We start from the raw sequence: 19906 nt of genomic DNA on the forward strand, positions 1-19906 counted from the left end.
CAGAGCTTGTGCCACCATGGCAGCAGCTGCCTGGGGCACTGAGGTTCTCTATTCCTTGCTGCACACTGCCAGTACGTTTTCACTGCCTCTCTGCCAAGGGAATGTTGTCAGCCAATTTTTCTGTGAAATCCCCCAGATCCTCAAGCTCTCCTGCTCAGAATCAAATCTCAGGGAAATTATGTTTCTCATTTTTAGTATAGGTTTAGGCTTTGGATGCTTTGTTTTCATAGTTGTGTCCTATGTGCAGATCTTCGTGGCTATGCTGAGGATGCCTTCTGAGCAGGGACGGCAGAAAGTCTTTTCCTCATGCCTCCCTCACCTGGCCGTGGTCTCCCTGTTTCTCAGTACTGCCTTTTTTGCCCCCCTGAAGCCCCCCTCCTTCTCCTCCCCCTCCATGGACCTGGTGGTGGCAGTTCTGTACTCCGTGGTACCTCCAGCAGTGAACCCCCTCATCTACAGCATGAAGAACCACTTGGTCAGGGGTGCAGTGAGGAAAGTGTTTACCAGATGTGTTTCACAAACATTGAACTGCCTATCCTTTTGAACTCATATCATGTAATACAGATTTTTACTGATGCAAACTCTTTGTTTTGTTTTGATCAATTTTATAACTATAATTTTTATTATATTATTTTAATACTGTGATGTTTTTCACTAAAACATCATTACGCAAATCTATTCCTCTTCAGCTTGTAACTTTTTAGTGTAGACCAGACACACTGTACATAATGTACCGGGCTCTGTGTGAACCTTAACAGAATAAAGGATGTGCAGTGACTCTGTCTGTCCTCCTTCTCGTGAGACATTTCTGGATCTGTCGGGGTCGGATGTTCTCAGAAACCCACAATCCAGCAGGAAGCACACATCTGTTCATCAAACTATGCGCTGACTTCAGCCTGAAACAGTTTCTAGCTGGTCCCTTGCCCAGTGTTCCCCATAACGCTGACAATGGAGTTTCAAAATATTCTTTTCTTATCTGACCTGACATCCTGCTTACCCAAGCCCCTCTGCAATCGTTAAGTCTTAGATTGTCCCCTTGTTTGGACTCAATTATCCCCTTTTCTTGGACCTAGCAAATACTCTTGCTAGATTACTACATTCCTGGAAAGGGAAGATTTCAAATAACTTCCGCTCTCCACTTTCTGTCTTAGCTTGTGCTTTTTCTATTCTTCATAGCTATTCCCACAGGTCTTACACTGCCATAATACACACCTCATTTCAACATACATTAAAACAAGCAAGATGATTACAATAGTACTAAGTAATAAAGAGTTGCTTTAGCCATGCAAAATGTGGTAGCCAACCAGTAAATTTTTCCCACAGTTCGGTGAATCCAAGTATCTATCTATCGATACTTGATGAAGTAGTTTAGTTTTGTTCCCATATAGACTGTAGTTCAGATTCTTTCTTTTGTTGTTTGTAAGAGATGTAGTTAATCCAATCCACATTGTTAATTGTCACCCACCAGAACAGTGATTCAAACCCTGCAGCAATTGGATTTCTCAACTTAAATTTATCAGAGACACCTCTGATCACTCCATTTGAATCTGTATCTATATACAGCATCATCAAATGAGAACCCTGAGCTCCTTTTGTTCCTTCTGGGGGTGTGTGACATCCCCTTCGTGAATGCCAGGGTGAATGGTACAACTCATTGAGCAAGTGCACAGGTACCTCACAGTGAGATGGGAGAGTGGACTGTAAGATCTTCTCACCCGCCGCAACACCACCAGAGATCCGCTCTACAGATTTCCAATCTCAAATAGTTTCCTTCTGAATCTTCCGTAACATTCAAGGTCTCACTGCATAGGGAGAAATTCCCTGTATGCCTGGTAGCTCTTACACCCTGCCTTGAGATGGAAGCTGTATGGTTACCTGTAGCCATGGTGAATGCAGGAGGGGTTTTGGCATCCATATCAGGCATTGGAGAGAGCAGTAAAGATAGCGATTTACAGGCTCTGTTTCCTCAGGAGGCTTTCTCCTGATACAGGGCAATCATGCACCATATCCCTTGGGGTTCCTGGGTCTACCGCAGTGGAAGGGGTACTACCTGTGCTACAGGCCATCCTGATGCACAAGCATAGCAATCACTATGGCTGAGACTCTGGACAGTATATTTAATCCATTCTACCCAGGCATTCATATCCCCATACTTTGTCTCAATTTCAAACGTTTCTCTGAGATCCTTTATTTCTGCAACTATTACAACTGCAGGGTTTTTAGGAAGATTATGCACTCTCTTTTCCCTGTGCTGGACATTCTGAGTATGATCAGGGAATTAATCCCATACGGCTATCCTGAATTGTATTGGTCAGAACTAGCATATAACTACACCATCCTTTTTCTTGGGAGTTCAGTGAAATCCATTTGCCAATGTAGCCCAGGTTAAAATCCCTTTCCCTATTTGTTCCACAGAACAATTGGGCCTGTTCTAGGATTATTCTGTAAACAAACCTCACATTTCTGTGCTACCTACTCAGTGGTGGTGTCTAAATTCCGAGCCACAATACATTTGCTCAGCTATTTATAAAGAGCCTCTGCTCCCCTGTGAGTTTTCCTGTGCTCAGACATGAGTATGGCCCACAACAGGGACGTGGGAAATATTATGTTTTCAACCCTTACCCACCCTCCTTCTCCAACCTGCCCTCCTAAGACCTTTATCAATTTTTGTTATCTTGTTTTTTAATCTCATTTTAAATATTTACTGTCTGGAAACAAAGCCTGCGCCTCCATGTCCTCCGTTTTTGTATACTCTCCAAACCCCCCTGCTCTTCCCCCTCCCTCCATTAATTTCAGCAGACATGGAGGGAGAAAACTGAAAGACTGTAACTGTCCATGCCAGACAGGCCCTCTCAACATAATCACCAGACACCTAGTGTGGGTGTTAGCAGATGCTATAAAGACCATTGGCAAGCCCCACCAAAGCTTGAAGTGAGCGCTAAGGAGCCATGGGTTCATGTCTGACAAAGTAGTAGATGGCAAATACAGAGGAACAAACAGCAGAGTGCCAAATGGTGGAAGATGAGCCGCGCGGTGGGCGGCACATTGCTGAGTGGCTGCTGACAGAGTACTGCACTGAGATGGGGGCCCCTGATGGCTCCTTTCTTGTCAGGGAGAATGAAATTTTGGTTGGGGACTGCATTCTGTCCATCTATTGTAATAGGAAGGTGCAGCATTGTCACATCCTCTGGCAGCAGGACGCCAGCATCCACAGGTTCTTTCTGACTGACAGCCAAGCATTTGACAGCCTCTACGACTTCATCACCCACCACCAGGAGATGCCACTGTCGTGCAAGAAAATTGAGATGAGGCTGACAGAGCTGGTGCCTCAGTCCAGCCCTTGCAGCAACACAGACTGGGTGCCACGGGATGGCACAAGAGGGACCATGCCAGTTCCCCTGATAATTATGTAAGCGGTGCATACGGATATGCTACCAATGGATAAAAATCCTCCACTGTTCTGTTGATAGCCCTTGAATCTTGTAGTATCCGGAAGTTCCTGTACATTTTTCTAATCAGGAGGATGGGTACGTTGTATTTTTGACTCACACTCCATCAACAACCTGAGTTTCTGAATATGATCAATTATTGGCTGGATTCCTTTCCTGTCTTTGAATATAAAGGAGTACTGAGTAATCCAAACTGGCTGAGCTCCCTGCTTTATTCTCAATGCCATTGGAGCTGTATTCTTAGCCCTTCCTTTGTTTTGCACAACACACATCCCAGGGTGAACTTACTCACTTTGCCTGAAATCCCAGTCCCTGCAGGAGTAGTGATCAGTGCTAAACTAAGCATCTCTTTTAACTGTTCTTCGTCTGAGGGTGTGCTTGATCTCCCTGTTCCTCATGCTGAAGATAATAGGGTTCAGTGTTGGAGGAACCACTGAGTACAGAAGAGCCACTGTCACATCCAGGAGTGGGGATGAAGTGGAGGGGGGCTTCAGGTAGGCAAAAAACCTAGTGCTGACAAAGAGGGAGACCTCAGCCAGGTGAGGGAGACACATGGAGAAGGCTTTGTGCCGTCCCTGCTCAGAGGGCATCCTCAGCACAGCCAGGAAGATCTGCACATAGGACACAACTATGAAAACAAAGCACCCAAAGACTACACTGGCACTAAAAATGATAAGTACAACTTCCCTGAGGTAGGAGGCTGAGCAGGAGAGCTTGAGGATCTGGGGGATTTCACAGAAAAACTGGTTGACAACATTCCCTTGGCAGAGAGGCAGTGAAAATGTACTGGCAGTGTGCAGCAGGAAATGGAGAACCCCAGCGCCCCACACAGCTGCTGCCATGGTGGCACAAGCTCTGCTGTCCATCAAGGTCCCGTAGTGCAGGGGCTTGCAGATGGCAAGGTAGTGGTCATAGGACCTGATGGTGAGAAGGGAATACTCTGCTGAGAGGAAGAAGGTAAAGAAAAAGAGCTGTGCAGCACATCCTGCGTAGGAGATGGCCCTGTTGTCCCAGAGCTTTGTCTCCATGGCTTTGGGGAGAGTGGTGGAGATGCAGCCCAGGTCGAGGAGGGCCAGGTTGAGGAGAAAGAAGTACATGGGGGTGTGCAGGCGGTGGTCGCAGGCTACAGCTGTGCTGTTGAGGCCTGTTTGCAGCTAAAGTGAATTATTCATGCCTACAGAAAATGATGATAATTAAAATTGTTTCCATCCATCAAAAAATTGGAGACTGGAAGCACATCACGTGTGACTGTTCACAAAACAAACAACTGACGAAAAATTCTCAGAAGTGTGACTGCCACTTTCTGCCTCCAATTTGTTTTGCCTCAGAACAGGAAATGGAAACCCCCTGCCTTGGATCTCCTCTTCCATGGGCCCTAGAAAACAGAGTTGTGCAATGGAGCTGTGATCCCCCTGCCCCAGGCAGAAGCTGCGGCAGCACAAGTCCTGCCGGGGGGCTCCTTCCCCACACACGTCTCCCCGCAGCACTCTGGGCAGCTCCCTGGGCAGGCTGAGTGCGGAGCCTGGCAGGCAGCAGAGTCCCATACCTGGCACACAGCCCCTGGGGCACAGCAGGGACCCTGCTCTGCAGGACAGCCCTGGTCACCCGCCTGCAGTCCCGGCTGCACAGCCTGCAGCCATGCTGGGATACAAAGCCCTCAGAGTTGTGCTCTGGCGCTGCAGCAATGAAGCCCTCAGCTGGATCAGAATGCTTTTTCCACAGTAAAGAAACATGCAGTGCCTGCAGCTGGATCTGCTATGGGATGTCCCAGACTGTTAACCCTCTATGAAAACAGCTCACGGTCTGCAGTGAAACTTACCTTTTCACGGTCTGTGAGCAAAGCTCCTGCAGTGAGCTCACAGCCCACTCAAACCTCACACATCCTGTAAGGTCTCTCCAATTTCTCTCCTCTCCTGTCAGCTGCAGGCTGTGTTGTGCACAAGAGCTGCTCCTGAGCACAGCTGTCTCTCTACATCTCTGTCCACTTTTATGAGCTCACTGTGTCCCAGGAGCCAGGACAAGGAAGCAGCAGATGATGTCATTGCTATCCTTCCCACTCATCTCCCCTGAGATGTACCTTGGTCCTCATGGCCAACAGCTCCTGAAAGACAACAGCATAATGACTATGCTTTGAAATCCGTTCAATTAACCACCACATGTCCAGTGGTCAGTGACTGATTGTAGACATATAGGGAGTACTATCAGAGTATGTTTGATGAAGCACGAAGGTCACACAGACAAGGAAGGCAAGGTTTGGACTTTCCCTGTGCAGGGCAGTGATCCAGATGAGGTAGTGCAGGAGTCTCATCCGTTGACAGAAATCCTGGAGCTGAAATGGGATTCAGCTCCCCACAGAACCACAGGAGCTGGGATTCCTCTGGTTCAGTTCAGAAGTGCGCAAGGAGTTGCCTGCATGTGAGCTCCTGCTCTGAGTCCTCGGTCCTTCAGCTGGGAGGCAGCTGCTTACACACAGACACTGGGTGATGCCCAAGGTGCCTGGGCTGCTCCTGATGTGTGCCAGTGCTTGTAAACTGTGTGGGAAGTCCCTGAGATAGACAGCTCCTTCCTGGGCATCAGCTGAGGGCCAGAGAGGGGATAGCACCGGCTGTCTGGTGAATTCACATGCAGCTGCAAGAGCAGCACAGGTCCTTCAGGAAAGCCATGCCCTTGGAGTGTCCATGTTGCTACGTCAACTCCAAGACCCACGATCGGTCTAATGTCTGTGTGCCACCCTCTGCACACTGATACCATAGATGAGCTGCAGGCCTGAGCTCCTGTTTGGACCACAGGGACACAGTTAAATGGCTTCCACAACTTCACTGTAGCGCAAGGGGGATACAGAGTCTGTACAATGGTTGGATGAGTAGTCATGGAATGGCAACTGCCCTCTGTGAGAGTGCACTGAGCTCTGCCTGGGGATGGAAGAGCAGCCAGGTCAGAGATAATGGAAATGGCAAACAGAGGAGACCATCAGTGTCTGTTCCTGGCTTCTTGATCACGGAGGGCATGTGGAATGTGCCCTCTGCAGACATACGGGAGACTCGTTGTCAGACCTGTGTCCCCTTTGGGAGCCTTTTTCACTCCAGTATCTGCTTCAGGGACAGCACAGCAGGGCATGTGCCATCCAGCAGATCCGTGCAGAGCACAGATGGCAGATTCTTGACCAAGCCATGGAGGAACCAAAGAGGAGAGGTTCTCTGCTGGATCTCATACTCTCCTGCAATGAAGGTCTCGTTGGAACTGTGAAGGTCAAAGGGGCATCAGGCCAAGTACAAGACACAGATGGATCTCATGTTATTTATTTATTTATTTATTTATTTATTTATTTATCTATCTATCTTGAGGCTGTAAGCTTAAAAGATGTTCATTAATGTCAATAAAATTGAGACAAGGCATTGAAGACAAAGATCGAAATCAATGAAAATGTTTTAACTCAACATGCGAAACTCTCTTGAGTCTTGTTCCATTTTAAGTTGTAAATATGAATCTTTGAGTTGATTTTATGGCTTTTTTTTTTTCTTTTTTTCTTTTTTCTTTTTTCTTTTTTTTTTTCTTTTTTTTTTTTTTTTTTTCTCTTTTTCTGAAACTAAGATGTTTTCCAGAACTGTGTTTGCTGGACACAAATGCCTTCAGGTTCAGGGACACAGACAGTGGTGCCAGTGCCAATGCCCTGTGACTAAATCCTGGCGTCGCCACTGCTCTTTCCTGCTGCCTATTTGATGTCCCTCATCCTCCAGATGTCTCCAGCTCTCCTAAATAAATGGCCATGGTTAAGGGCATGTTTTCAGTAGGCCATTTAGACACACGCTCCTGCCATAGCCTGCCAGATTTCCCCATCCCTTGCTCTTTGTTCAGTCAGATACCTCCCAATTATCTGTCTGATTTCTGACTTCTAGGAGGATGATTCAAATTTGCTCCATCTCACCAAAGTCTTATAGATTGTGTTGTCAACTCCTTCATCGCGATTCGATCTATCCCTTCCTATCTTTTCTTTTTCTCATTCTTTTTCTTTTTCTATGTTGTTTTCTTCTTTTTCATTCCTTTTCCTTTTCCCTTTCCATATACTTTTCTTTTCCTTTTTCCTTTCCCTTTTCCTTTTTCTATTTCTCTTCTTTTTTTTTTTTTCTTTTTCTCTTTCTCTCTTTTAATTTTCATGCTTTAAAAAAAGCATGAATTCTGAAAGCTGTTCAGTAATGTCAGTAAAAGTGAAAAAAAGAGTTGAAGACAAAGATAGAAATCAATAAGAACGTGTTAATTCATCTCAAAGTGTGAAATACTCATGAGTCCTGTTCAGTGTTAAGTTCATATCTCCCAACTCCCTGGATGATTTATCCCAGGGAGATTACTGGAATTTGCTCCATTCCTCAAAAGTCTGTTGTCAAATCCTTCACCATCATTCTATCTATCCCATCCTATCTGTGTCTAACACATTTCTTGTGGAAATACTCCCTATGAAACATAAACCTCAATAGAAGCAGCTTGGACATGGCATGCAGTTGATCCCTGTGTTTTACTGTTCATTCAATTGCATCACCTTTCCTTCCGTTTGTTGGACATAAATAAAGAGAATTCTTTCTTTTTCCATGTGCAGTTGGTTCTCTGTGGAAAGCCACTGGGAGTTGGTACAAAGGAGGTTTAACAATGAGCAGGTGGCTGCAGAGCAGAAGAGTGATGTGAGGAAAAGTGATGCAAGTGCCATGGGGCCAGTGTGAGTAGAAGTGGGGTGGGGAGGTTGAGGAGGAACTTTGTCCACACAGAAACAGAATAGAACTCATTGGGGACATCCTGGATTGACATCAGTTGCAAAATGCTTCTTCTTGTATAAAACAATCTATAAATGAATAGAAAATAAATGCTTTTTTGATTCTTGCTCTTTAAGCTGTCTCCATTTTTCTGAACAAGTTCTGAAAACCTGAAGAAGAGAACAGGAAGGCACAAGGCACAGGAGGCTCTTTAGGTTAGAATGGGCCCCAGGGCGTATTTGCTGCTAAGTCCGTCAACCTCCAGTGCAGAGAGATGTTTGCACAAAGAACTCATCAAGACAAAGTCAGAAGTAACAGTGAAGTTTCTTGGAGTATTAGTGGTCCCACTGAGGGCCATTAGCAAGCAAGCTTCCCAAGGCACTGGTTAGAGCAGATAACTGGGAGCCATGACTCCAGTCAGGCAAAGGCACTGGCATGGTGGCTCTGATGCTAAGAAAATCCTTCTTTGTCTTAAGAATCAAACAGGACAAGCCCTGATTCCCAGACCCTTGGCAGGGAGATCCTGTCTCTCATGCTGACTAAGGATCCTTCCTGGGGCAGTGGGATGGAGGTCTGTATGATGTTAAATGAAAGACATGGGGACAGAGATCCCAGGCTCTGCATTGGGTGCAATGATACTGTCAAGTTCATGTCCCATGTGTGCCCTGTGTCTCATCACAGGATGTAGGATGTGAGAAGGGCCCTGTCTAAACAAGCAGTCAATCACAGTGAAATTCTGAACTTCAGATCTCTCAGTTCCAGTGCCCTCCTGTGCACACCCTCCCATTGTTTGATGTCCTTTATGTTCTGCATTGCCCAGAAGTGCACCTAGTGCTCCAGGTGATGCTGGAGCTGCACAGAGCAGAGAGGGACAATCCTTTCCCTCACCCAGATGGCAATAAATTGCCTGATGTGCTCCAGGGGACCGTTAGCTTTCCTGGCTGTCTGGGTACACTGCTGACTCACATTCAATTAGATTTTTACCAGGATCCCCAGTCCTTTTCAGTCAGACCTCTCTCCAGTGTCCCGTATACATTCTGTGTTTATGTCCAGGGTTGCCCCTACCCAGTTGCACAATCAGGCACTTGTTCTTGTTAGACGTTATTCACTTGGTGCTTAGTACCAGCTGGTACCCACTTCTCTGACTTGTCCACATCTCTCTGCAAGTCCTCTCAACCCTAAGTGGAGGCAACAGCACCTCCTCATCTGGTATCATCAGAAAACATCAGCAAAAAGTCCTGCATGCAAGTCATCCGCAAAAACATGAAAGAGAAGTGACCCTAAAATGGAGCTCTGGGGAACCCTGATAGTGACCATCTAACAGCCTGATGGAACCCATTGACTGTAATCCTTTGGGGCTTACCTGTGGGAATACAAGAAAAGCTGTTCAGAGCAGCAGCTGTGGAGCAAGATAAACAGCATGGGAACCAAGGACACCTCTGCAAGGAGAAGAAGAGTCTCACAGCTCTGATTGGTTATGTGCCTGCATGGACAGTTGAAAAGTGTTTTGTAGAATGCTTTGTTGACATGTAAGATGTTTGGGAAAGTTGTAAGGGCGGATGGGAAAGTTAGAAAATAACAACTTGTGAAGGTATATAAGGGATGTGAGAACTTGTAATAAACAATTTGGATTGTTCACATCTGAGTCCGTGCCGAGTCGCTGCAAATGGCGCCCACAACGTGGAGCAAATCAACCCGCGGCTGAGCGAGCCCGGTCCGGCAGCGTCGCCCGACTGAACTTCGGAGAGACTGTTTCACGCGCACCCGCACCGTTCTGCAGGACAGAAGGTGAGCAGTCGGGAACTATGGGGAGCTCACTAACGAAGGAGCAGAAAGTAAATCTCGAAGTATTGCGGTCAGTGTTACCGTATCAGGATAAGACTGTGTCTACTAAAGCATTAGCTACTCTTCTTAAATGGATAAGCAAAAATGTCCCTGAATTTCCAAAAACTGAGTTCTCTCTCGATGGAGAACTTTGGGACAAAATCGGCTCAAAACTCTACGAGGCTTCTCTCGCTAAAGACAGAAAGGCTGCTAAGCTGTTGCCCGTTTGGAGCCGGATAATGGAAGGGATTAAGCAATCACGACGGGAAATAATTTATTCCGACCGTTCCCTGCCGCCCTCCGTCCCAATCCCGCCGCTGCCTCTCGCTGCGGGAAGCGGCCCATGCCCGGATCCGACTGGCGGCTCCGACCCCTCCCCAATCCGGGGAGACGAGGGGCCGCGGCCGCCCCCCTTCGCGCTCCCGCCTTTCGCTCCTCCCCCGACGTTCGCCGCGTTGCCGCCCTCTACGGCGCCCTCGCCCTTCGCTCCGCCTATGACGTTCGTCGCGCCGCTTCTGCCCTCCTCCCCCCCCACGTCATGTGCTGCTGCGTCTGTGCAGCCGGCGTGTAACGTGGTTAAAGACACGGACGGATCGAAACCAGGGGATCGTTGTGACCCCGGTCCAGAAGATCCAGAAAGAGAATCGGATGCATTTCCTCCTGATGATACTTTGAAGGAAGCAGGAATGACAAATTTCCCTACAGCGTACTGTGATGTCTTAGAGCAATGCAAAAAAGAAACAATATTAAGGGGTGATGCTGACACGTTGCAGACCTTTCCTAATCAGGTCCCCCGTTTGGAATCTCTGCCTTATGAGGCAGTGAAGGAGCTAAGGGAGTCAGTGAGAACATTCGGAGTTCAGTCAGCCTTTACATACAATCTTTTGGTTACAAACAGTGACAGTTACACTATGGCCCCTCACGATTGGAAAACTGTGTTAAGAATGATCCTCTCTCCTATGCAATGCACCGTGTTTATGACTGAATATCAGCTACATAATTTGACTAATAGCTCTTTGCCTCAGACTCGGACAAATCCATGTGGCACAGCACCTCTTCAACTGTGTCAGACAGATGTCACTCACTTTCCTGAATTTGGCTGTCTAAAATATGCACATGTAACAATAGATACTCATTCTTCTTACGTATTTTCCACAGCACATACAGGTGAATGCAGTCTCAAGATTTAGAGTTTAAGGCATTAGCTAGGATGTTGTGTGCTTCTTCTATTTTAGTAATAGATCAGATGTGTATTAAACAGGATTTGATCTAATCAATGCTAGAGTCTACAGGAATAGCTCTTTTAATGTTTTAGTACTGTTTGGTTATGATGTTATTAGCCTATTAATTAGCTTTTCTTAATTTGCAAAGACAAAACCTGGAAAGGAATCCCAGGCAAAGAGATGACCCTGTATCATAGAACGGATACCTCTTTTACATCCAATTAATTGGGATCTGAAAATATAACCATGTATCATTTTAGACAAAAGTGCACGCTAATAGAACTAAATTTGATGGTTTATTCTGTTTTCCAAGCAGGTGTTCCACTTGGGCTCTATATCACGCACTGGCCATGCGGATGTGGTGTACAACTGGAAGAAATCCTTCAGACCCTGAATGCAGGAGAGAATCTGTGATGGATGAGAGAGGAAATGTGCACCTTGAAGCAGGGGACGCCCTGCTGGCACTACCTGTCACATCCACCACCAACATGGCTTGCTGTTTCTCAAGGGTCAATAAGTATTAATGCCCCTAGTGATACTCTAGTACATTTGTCCTCTAAAATTGGTTCTATTTGACATGATATTCCATTAAATTGTGCAATCATTAATCAATTATTAGCCCGGATAACTCAGTTGGTAGAGCATGATTATGAACATCTTAAAAGCATTTACTGCACAAATTTTAGTGGTCATTAAAAATCAATATATCAGAGTATATAAAAATTGAAGCCTTTTCCTGATCAGTTACGGATTAACACAATGGGACCCTCATGGATTTATTTTCAGGTTGCAGAAACTTAGGTTGCAGTACAAACATGTTTGTTCTTTTTAGTGGGTTTAACAGTAATGTTGTTATGTTGTATTTGACTTGTCTCTTTTTTCACTTTTAGAGTATTGTCAATCGAGGCCTTGATTGAGTTATAATGATTATGTTATTAATATAATGAGTGTTATTATTTTATTGTATGGTAGTAGCTTGTCAATAAACAAAAAAGGGGGAATTGTGGGAATACAAGAAAAGCTGTTCAGAGCAGCAGCTGTGGAGCAAGATAAACAGCATGGGAACCAAGGACACCTCTGCAAGGAGAAGAAGAGTCTCACAGCTCTGATTGGTTATGTGCCTGCATGGACAGTTGAAAAGTGTTTTGTAGAATGCTTTGTTGACATGTAAGATGTTTGGGAAAGTTGTAAGGGCGGATGGGAAAGTTAGAAAATAACAACTTGTGAAGGTATATAAGGGATGTGAGAACTTGTAATAAACGATTGTTTCTCAAGACCCAATATGGTGTTTCAAGCAGTTGCATGGGGTACTGCATGTGTTTCAAGCCACCCAGTGGTTACCTCCACCATGGTAAGCACATAACACTTACCACTACGAGATTGTGGCAATGTGATATAATCAACCTGCCACATCTCCCCATATTTATCCTTCTGCCATCACCCTTCCTCAATGAGAGGTTTCATATTCTTGGCTTGTTTAATTATGGCACATGTTTCACAGTCATGAATAATCTGAGCCATAGTGACAATAGTTAAGTCCACCTCTTGGTCTCTGGCCCACTTATATGTCGCGTCTCTTCCTTGATGGCTTGAGGTCTCATAAACCCATCGAGCTAGAAATACTTCACTTTTATTCTGCCAGTCCAAGTCTATTTGAGCCACCTCAATTCTGGCAGCTCAGACTACCTGATGGATATTCTGCTGTTTTTCAGTAGCCTGACACTTGGGTGCATGAGCATCTACAAGAAACACGTTTATAACCATATTCTTTGTTCAGGCAGCAGTGTCCTTCAGCATGTCTGCTGTTGATATAATATTGGGAGGATTGGCTGACAAGCCTGAAAGCTGTGCTGCCATTCAGCAAGACCTGGACAGGCTGGAGATCTGGGCAGTAAGAAACCGGATGAGGTTCAACAAAAGCAAGTGTAGAGTCTTACATCTAGGCAGGAAGAATTGCATGCATCGGTACAGGCTGGGAGATAAGCTGCTGGAGAGGAGCTCTGCACAGAGGGACCTGGGTGTCCTGGTGGACGACAGGTCGGCCATGAGCCAGCAGTGTGCCCTTGTTGCTAAAAAGGCCAATGGCATACTGGGGTGCATTAAGAAGAGCGTGTTCAGCAGGTTGAGGGTGGTGATCCTCTCCCTGTATACTACTCTGGTAAGGCCTCATCCATAGTACTGTGTCCAGTTCTGGGCTACCGAGAACAAAAAAGACAGGGACCTCTTGGAAGGAGTCCAGCGAACTGGGTCTGTTTAGCCTTGAGAAAAGAAGACTTAGAGGGGACCTGATCCAGGTCTATAAATATCTGAGGTGTGGGTTGCAAAGTGGTGAGGCCAGACTCTCTTCAGCAGTGTTTGGAGACAGGACAAGGGGAAATGGCCAGAAACGGGAACATAGGAAATTCTGCATGAATGTGTGCAAGAACTTCTTTATGGTGGGGGTGACGAAGCACTGGAACATGCTGCCCAATTGAGTTGTGGAGTCTCCTTCTCTGGAGATATTCAAGACCTGCCTGGATGCCTACCAGTGCAACCTGGTGTAGGGAACCTGATTTGGCAGGGGGGTTGGACTCAAGGATCTCTGGATGTCCCTTTCAACCCCTACAATTCTGTGATTCTGTGAGTAATGGGCACCTGAGAGTGCAGCGTTATTCAGCTAACCCAATGGGTGAGTACACCAAATTAAGAGACCTTTCTCTATATATCTAGTGAAAATTCCAGATCTTAAGGCATTCCTAAGCTGTGACAAACCCACATTCTGTCACTGATGGCACCTTTCTTTGTTTTGGGCTCTCATTTAAATGGCAGTTCCCTGGCGTCTTCCAGCACAGCCCTAGCCAGTTGGCAAATGCAGCTGAGGACTTTCAGAAAAGCCATGTCCTGGTAGTGTCAGTGCTTGCTGGACAACTGTGAGCTCCACAATGGGTCTCGTTTCTGTGTGACACCTTGTGAACATGAGTACCACTGTGTAGATGTGAGGCCAAGCCAAGCTAAATCTAATCATGCTACTGAAAAGGGATGGAAGAATCTTTACACTAATGAGAAGACCACAAATATTCACTCAGTGAGCTCGAAATCACTGTGCATTTGCAGACCCAGGGTCTTGTTTGTCTCACACAGACATGGTGGGGTGGTTCCCACCTCTTAACTGTAGCAAATGGGATAGAGATACTTTATGACGGATGGGCAAGGAAGATGAAGAAAGGCTGCTGCCGTCTGTGAGTGTGCACTGAGCTCTGCCTGGGGATGGCAGAGGAGCCAGGTGAGAACTGATGGAAAGGGCTCAAAGAGAAGAGTTGCAGATTCTGTTCCTTGCTTCCTGATCAGGAAGAACAAGAGGATGGGGACAGGCAGGTATCTGAGTTACAGCTGGGATGGAGTTGTTTTCTTCAGACTGCCTGCTCTGGTGCAGTGTTTTGGTTCTAGTAGAAAACCATTGATAACTCTCTGATGTTTACAGCTGCTGCTAAGCAGTGTTGTACATAGCCAAGGTCATGGTCAGTGGAAGGCACATGGAGCTGGGAGGGAACAGACTGCAGACAGGTGACTGAAAGTCACCTAAGGAACATTCCGTACAAACTGACAGCAAGCAGAAGGAGTACTGAAAGGGTGGAAGTTCATCTCACTCTCTTCTGCTGCCCAGAGACCAGCTTGGAATCTTTCTGGTGGTGCTGAGCAAGTGCTTGTGCATCAGTTGTTATATACCATCCCACATATCTGGATATATAGTGATAACTATTACATTTCTCCTTTAATCTTGCTTAGTAAATAGCATCATTTCACGAGTTGTACTTTTTTTCCCCCCCAGTACCCTTCCCCATCCCACTGGGAATGCAGCAGTGGACAAAGCTCTATTTCCTGCTTCATCCACCATTGTCTCTTTGGTGCCCAATGTGAAGCTCCAAGGCTTGACATAACACCACATCTGTCCAGAGCAAGTTAACACAGAGCTTTGTGGAAGCTGGACAGTTGCAGGCCATGATGCTGATTGTTTCCCTATTTGTGGAGCTCATTCAGCCTTTCACATGCTTTACACAGGCATTGCTCAGCTCCTTCTCTGCTGCTTGTTTTCCATGCTTTGCTGTTTGCCAACTCTGGGGGCTGGATGAGGATATTTATTTTGCTATGCTGTTTGACTTTGGTTTATATCATGATAAAATTGGCAGCTGAGAAAATGAAGTTTTGCACACATTCATCTCTGAGGTCATCTTTGAGTTACAGAAGTAACACTGTTGATAAGGATAGAAATTACACCCTTTACTTTGAGTCCTCAGGGAGTCTGGCTATGGAGGAGAGAAGGGTGGGCTCTTTCCAGTAGTCCCTCAGTCTCACTCTCACTTCTTTTTGTACTGGAGAACAAGAGCTACTTCCAATAGCTCTTGAGGATTTTGACAGTGGCAGCAAGGAGACGAGCTCTGACACAGCCGGTCATATTGTGGGCTACTGACTGCAGCTACAGAGTGCTGCTGTAGAGACAACAGGATGGCCATGAGACCCACAAGATCTTCAGGACTGCACAAATGAGAGGACTTGAGAGCAATGTAGCACTGTAACAAGAGGAGGAATGAAAAGAGCTGGTTGTGATTCTGTCCATGGCTGTACCTCCCCCAGATCCAGACAAGGTAGGAAGAGAGAAGAGCTAAGGAAAAGTCTACTTTGAAAGCTTTTTAGGTATCTTTTAACTGATTCAGGGAATCTGGTTCCATGTTTACATGAGTTCTTGGAGTGAGAAAACGGAAAGTAGGTAGGAAAGAAGTGAAATAAATTTTTATTTATAAGTTCAATAACATATTTTTGCAAGTTGCTATATCACACAAAATCAAACAAGCAAAGATGCATAAAACATAAAGAACCATCTCTGGGAATCCTGTGAGGAAGGTGTGCACTTTATTTAAGCTGGAATAGTGTGTATTGCAACTCCTTCCTGAGAGCGTGCTTGATCTCCCTGTTCCTCATGCTGTAGATAATAGGGTTCAGTGTTGGAGGAACCACTGCGTACAGAAGAGCCACTGTCAGATCCAGGAGTGGGGAGGAAATGGACGGGGGTTTCAGGTAGGCAAAAGAAACAGTGCTGAGAAACAGGGAGACCACAGCCAGGTGAGGGAGGCATGTGGAGAAGGCTTTGTGCCGTCCCTGCTCAGAGGGCATCCTCAGCACAGCCACGAAGATCTGCACATATGACAAAACAATGAAAACAAAGCAGCCAAAGACTAAACTTATACTAAAAATGAGAAACACAAATGCCCTGTGGTAGGAAGTTGAGCAGGAGAGCTTGAGGATCTGGGGGATTTCACAGAAAAACTTGTTGACAACATTGCCTAGGCAGAGAGGCAGTGAAAACATACTGGCAGTGTGCAGCAGGGAACTGAGAACCCCAGTGTCCCAGGCAGCTTGCGATCATGGAGGTGTGGTGGGACAGCTCGCATGACTGGAATGTTGTCATGGAGGGCTATGTGCTTTTTAGGAAAGTTCAGCTGGCAATGCGGGGTGATGGAGTTGCTCTTTATGTGAGAGAGCAGCTAGAATGTATTGAACTCCACCTGGGGGAGAGTAATGTAGAAGTCGAGAGCTTGTGGGTGAGAATCAAGGGCCAGGCTGGCAAAGGGGACACTGTTGTGGGTGTGTACTACAGGCCTCCTGATCAGGAGGAGGTGGTTGATGAGGCCTTCCATAAGCAACTGGATGTAGCGGCACACTCTCAGGCACTGTTTCTTATGGGGGATTTCAGTTATCCAGATATCTGCTGGACGACCAACATGGCCAGGCATGCGTGGTCCAGACAATTCTTGCAGTGCATTGAAGATAACTTCCTGATGCAGGTGGTAGAGGAACCGATGCGGGGTGGGGCGTTGCTGGACCTTATTCTCACCAATAAGGAAGGATTTGTTAAGGAAGTAAAAGTTGGAGGCAGCTTGGGATGTAGTGACCATGAGATGGTAAAGTTCGAGATCCTGAGTGGAGGAAGCAAAGCAAAAAGTAGGATTGCTACCCTGCACTTTAGGAGAGCCAACTTTGATCTCCTTCGGGACCTACTTGGGGCTATCCCATGGGCCAGGGTGCTAGAAGGCAAGGGGGCCTGTGAGAGCTGGTTAGTGTTTAAATGGCTCTTCTTCCAAGCTCAGGATCGGTGCGTCCCTGTGACTAAGAAATCGGGAAAAGGTGCAAGGAGACCTGCGTGGATGAGTAAGGAGCTCATGTGCAAGCTCTGTGGAAAGAAGAAAGTACATGATATGTGGAAGAAGGGTCTGACCACTTGGGAACAATACAAGAATGTAGTCAGGGACTGCAGAGATGCAACCAGGAAGGCCAAAGCCCACCTGGAGTTGAATCTAGCTAAGGAGATAAAGAATAATAAAAAAAGCTTTTTTAAATACATTAATAGCAAAAGGAAGGCTAGGGAGAATGTGGGCCCCATACTAAGTGAGGGGGGCGCTCTGGTAATGGGAGATGCTGAGAAGGCAGAAATACTGAATGCCTTCTTTGCTTCTGTCTTTAGTGAAAGGGCTCTCCCTCAGGAATCCCAGACCCTGGAGGCTGATGAGAGAGTCTGGGGAATGGGAGATTTCCCTTTAGTCAGGGAAGAGGTGGTCCGTGAGTGCCTAGGAAACATTAAGGTCCAACAATCCATGGGACCTGATGGGTGCATCCTCGGGTGCTGAGAGAGCTGGCAGAGGTTGTTGCTGAGCCGCTCTCTGTAATCTATCAGAGGTCTTGGAGAACTGGGGAGGTGCCTGAAGACTGGAGGACAGCCAGTGTCACTCTAGTCTTCAAAAGGGGCAAGAAGGATGACCCGGGTAATTATAAGCCAGTCAGCCTCACCTCTGTCTCAGGGAAGGTGATGGAACAGCTTGTGCTGGATGCCATCTCCAGACAACTGGGTGATAAGGAGGTTATCATGAGTACTCAGCATGGGTTCACCAAGGGTAGGTCGTGCTCGACCAACCTGGTGGCCTTTTATGAAGATGTCACTAGCTGGGTGGACAGGGGGAGGGCGGTAGATGTAGTCTACCTTTATTTCAATAAAGCTTTTGATACTGTCCCCCATGACATCCTTATAACAAAGCTGAGGAAGTATGGGATAGATGAGGGGACGGTGAAGTGGGTTGAGAATTGGCTGACTGGCCGAGTGCAGAGGGTTGTCCTTGGTGGTGCAGTGTCTGGCTGGAGGTCTGTAACTAGTGGCACCCTCCAGGGGTCTGTACTGGGTCCGGTCTTGTTCAACATCTTCATCAACGACCTTGATGAGGGGATAGTGACCACCCTCAGCAAGTCTACTGATTACACAAAGTTGGGAGGATTGGCTGACACGCCTGAAGGCTGTGCTGCCATTCAGTGAGACCTGGACAGGCTGGAGAGCTGGGTAGGAAGACTGAATGAGTATAAGTCTATGGGGCCAGATGGCGTGCATCCCAGGGTCCTGAAGGAGCTGGCTGAGGTGGTTGCTGAGCCGCTCTCCATCATATTTGAGAAGTCGTGGCTGTCAGGTGAGGTCCCAGATGATTGGAGGAAGGGTCACGTCACTCCCATTTACAAGAAGGGGAGCAGGGACAACCCGGGTAACTACAGGCCGGTGAGTCTCACCTCTGTGCCTGGGAAGATTATGGAACAGATCCTCCTGGACAACATGCTTGATCACATAAAGAACGAGCATGTGATCCGAGACAGCCAGCATGGCTTCACCAGGGGAAGGTCATGCTTAACTAATCTTGTGGCCTTCTATGATGGAGTGACGGCGTTGGTGGATGAAGGGAAGGCGACCGATGTCATTTACCTGGACCTGAGCAAGGCCTTTGACATGGTCCCCCATCACATCCTCATCTCCAAATTGGAGGGAGGTGGATTTGATGGGTGGACAACTAGATGGATAAGCAATTGGTTGAAAGGCCGCAGACAGAGGGTGGTGGTCAATGGCTCTATGTCCAGGTGGAGGCCGGTAACGAGCGGCGTCCCTCAAGGGTCTGTCTTGGGACCGGTGCTCTTTAACATCTTTATTAATGACATCGATGAGGGAATGGAGTGCACCCTTAGCAAGTTTGCTGACGACACCAAGCTGAGTGGTGCAGTCGATACGGTGGAGGGAACAGATGCCATTCAGAGGGACCTTGACAGGCTGGAAAGCTGGGCTCGGGTGAACCTAATGAGGTTCAACACGGCAAAGTGCAAGGTTTTGCACTTGGGCCGGAAGAACCCCAGGCACCTGTACAGGCTGGGAGGAGTTGTCCTTGAGAGCAGCTCAGCTGAAAAAGACCTAGGGGTCCTGATAGATGAGAAACTTAACATGAGCCAGCAGTGCGCTCTGGCAGCCCGGAAAGCAAATGGGATCCTGGGCTCCATCAGGAGAGGGGTGGTCAGCAGGGATAGGGAGGTGATCGTCCCTCTCTACTCTGCTCTTGTGAGGCCCCATCTGGAGTACTGTGTCCAGGTGTGGAGCCCTCAGTACAAGAAAGACATGGAGATTTTGGAAAGGGTCCAGAGGAGGGCCACAAAGATGATCAGGGGGCTGGAGCACCTCCCCTATGAGGACAGGCTGAGGGAGTTGGGTTTGTTCAGCCTGGAGAAGAGAAGGTTGCGAGGTGACCTCATTGCAGCCTTTCAATACCTGAAGGGAACTTACTCCCAGGAGGGGAGTAAACTCTTCGAAAGGGCTGATAATAGCAGGACTAGGGGA

General features: G+C 47.0%; 1 protein-coding gene across 1 annotated transcript in view; it reads left to right on the forward strand.

Moving 5' to 3' along the window:
* Window positions 1-3080: 3080 nt before the first annotated feature.
* Window positions 3081-19906, forward strand: part of LOC146755354 (uncharacterized) — a 52745-nt gene continuing 35919 nt past the window's right edge. Inside the window, exon 1 of the mRNA XM_085525690.1 lies at window positions 3081-3323. Within this exon, the coding sequence (XP_085381816.1) occupies window positions 3081-3323 (243 nt within the window). The remainder of the gene's footprint in view (window positions 3324-19906) is intronic.

Source organism: Coturnix japonica, chromosome 33 (assembly GCF_054131305.1).
Source record: "Coturnix japonica strain WE chromosome 33, WE-NBRP24, whole genome shotgun sequence".
Classification (NCBI taxonomy): Eukaryota; Metazoa; Chordata; class Aves; order Galliformes; family Phasianidae; genus Coturnix; species Coturnix japonica.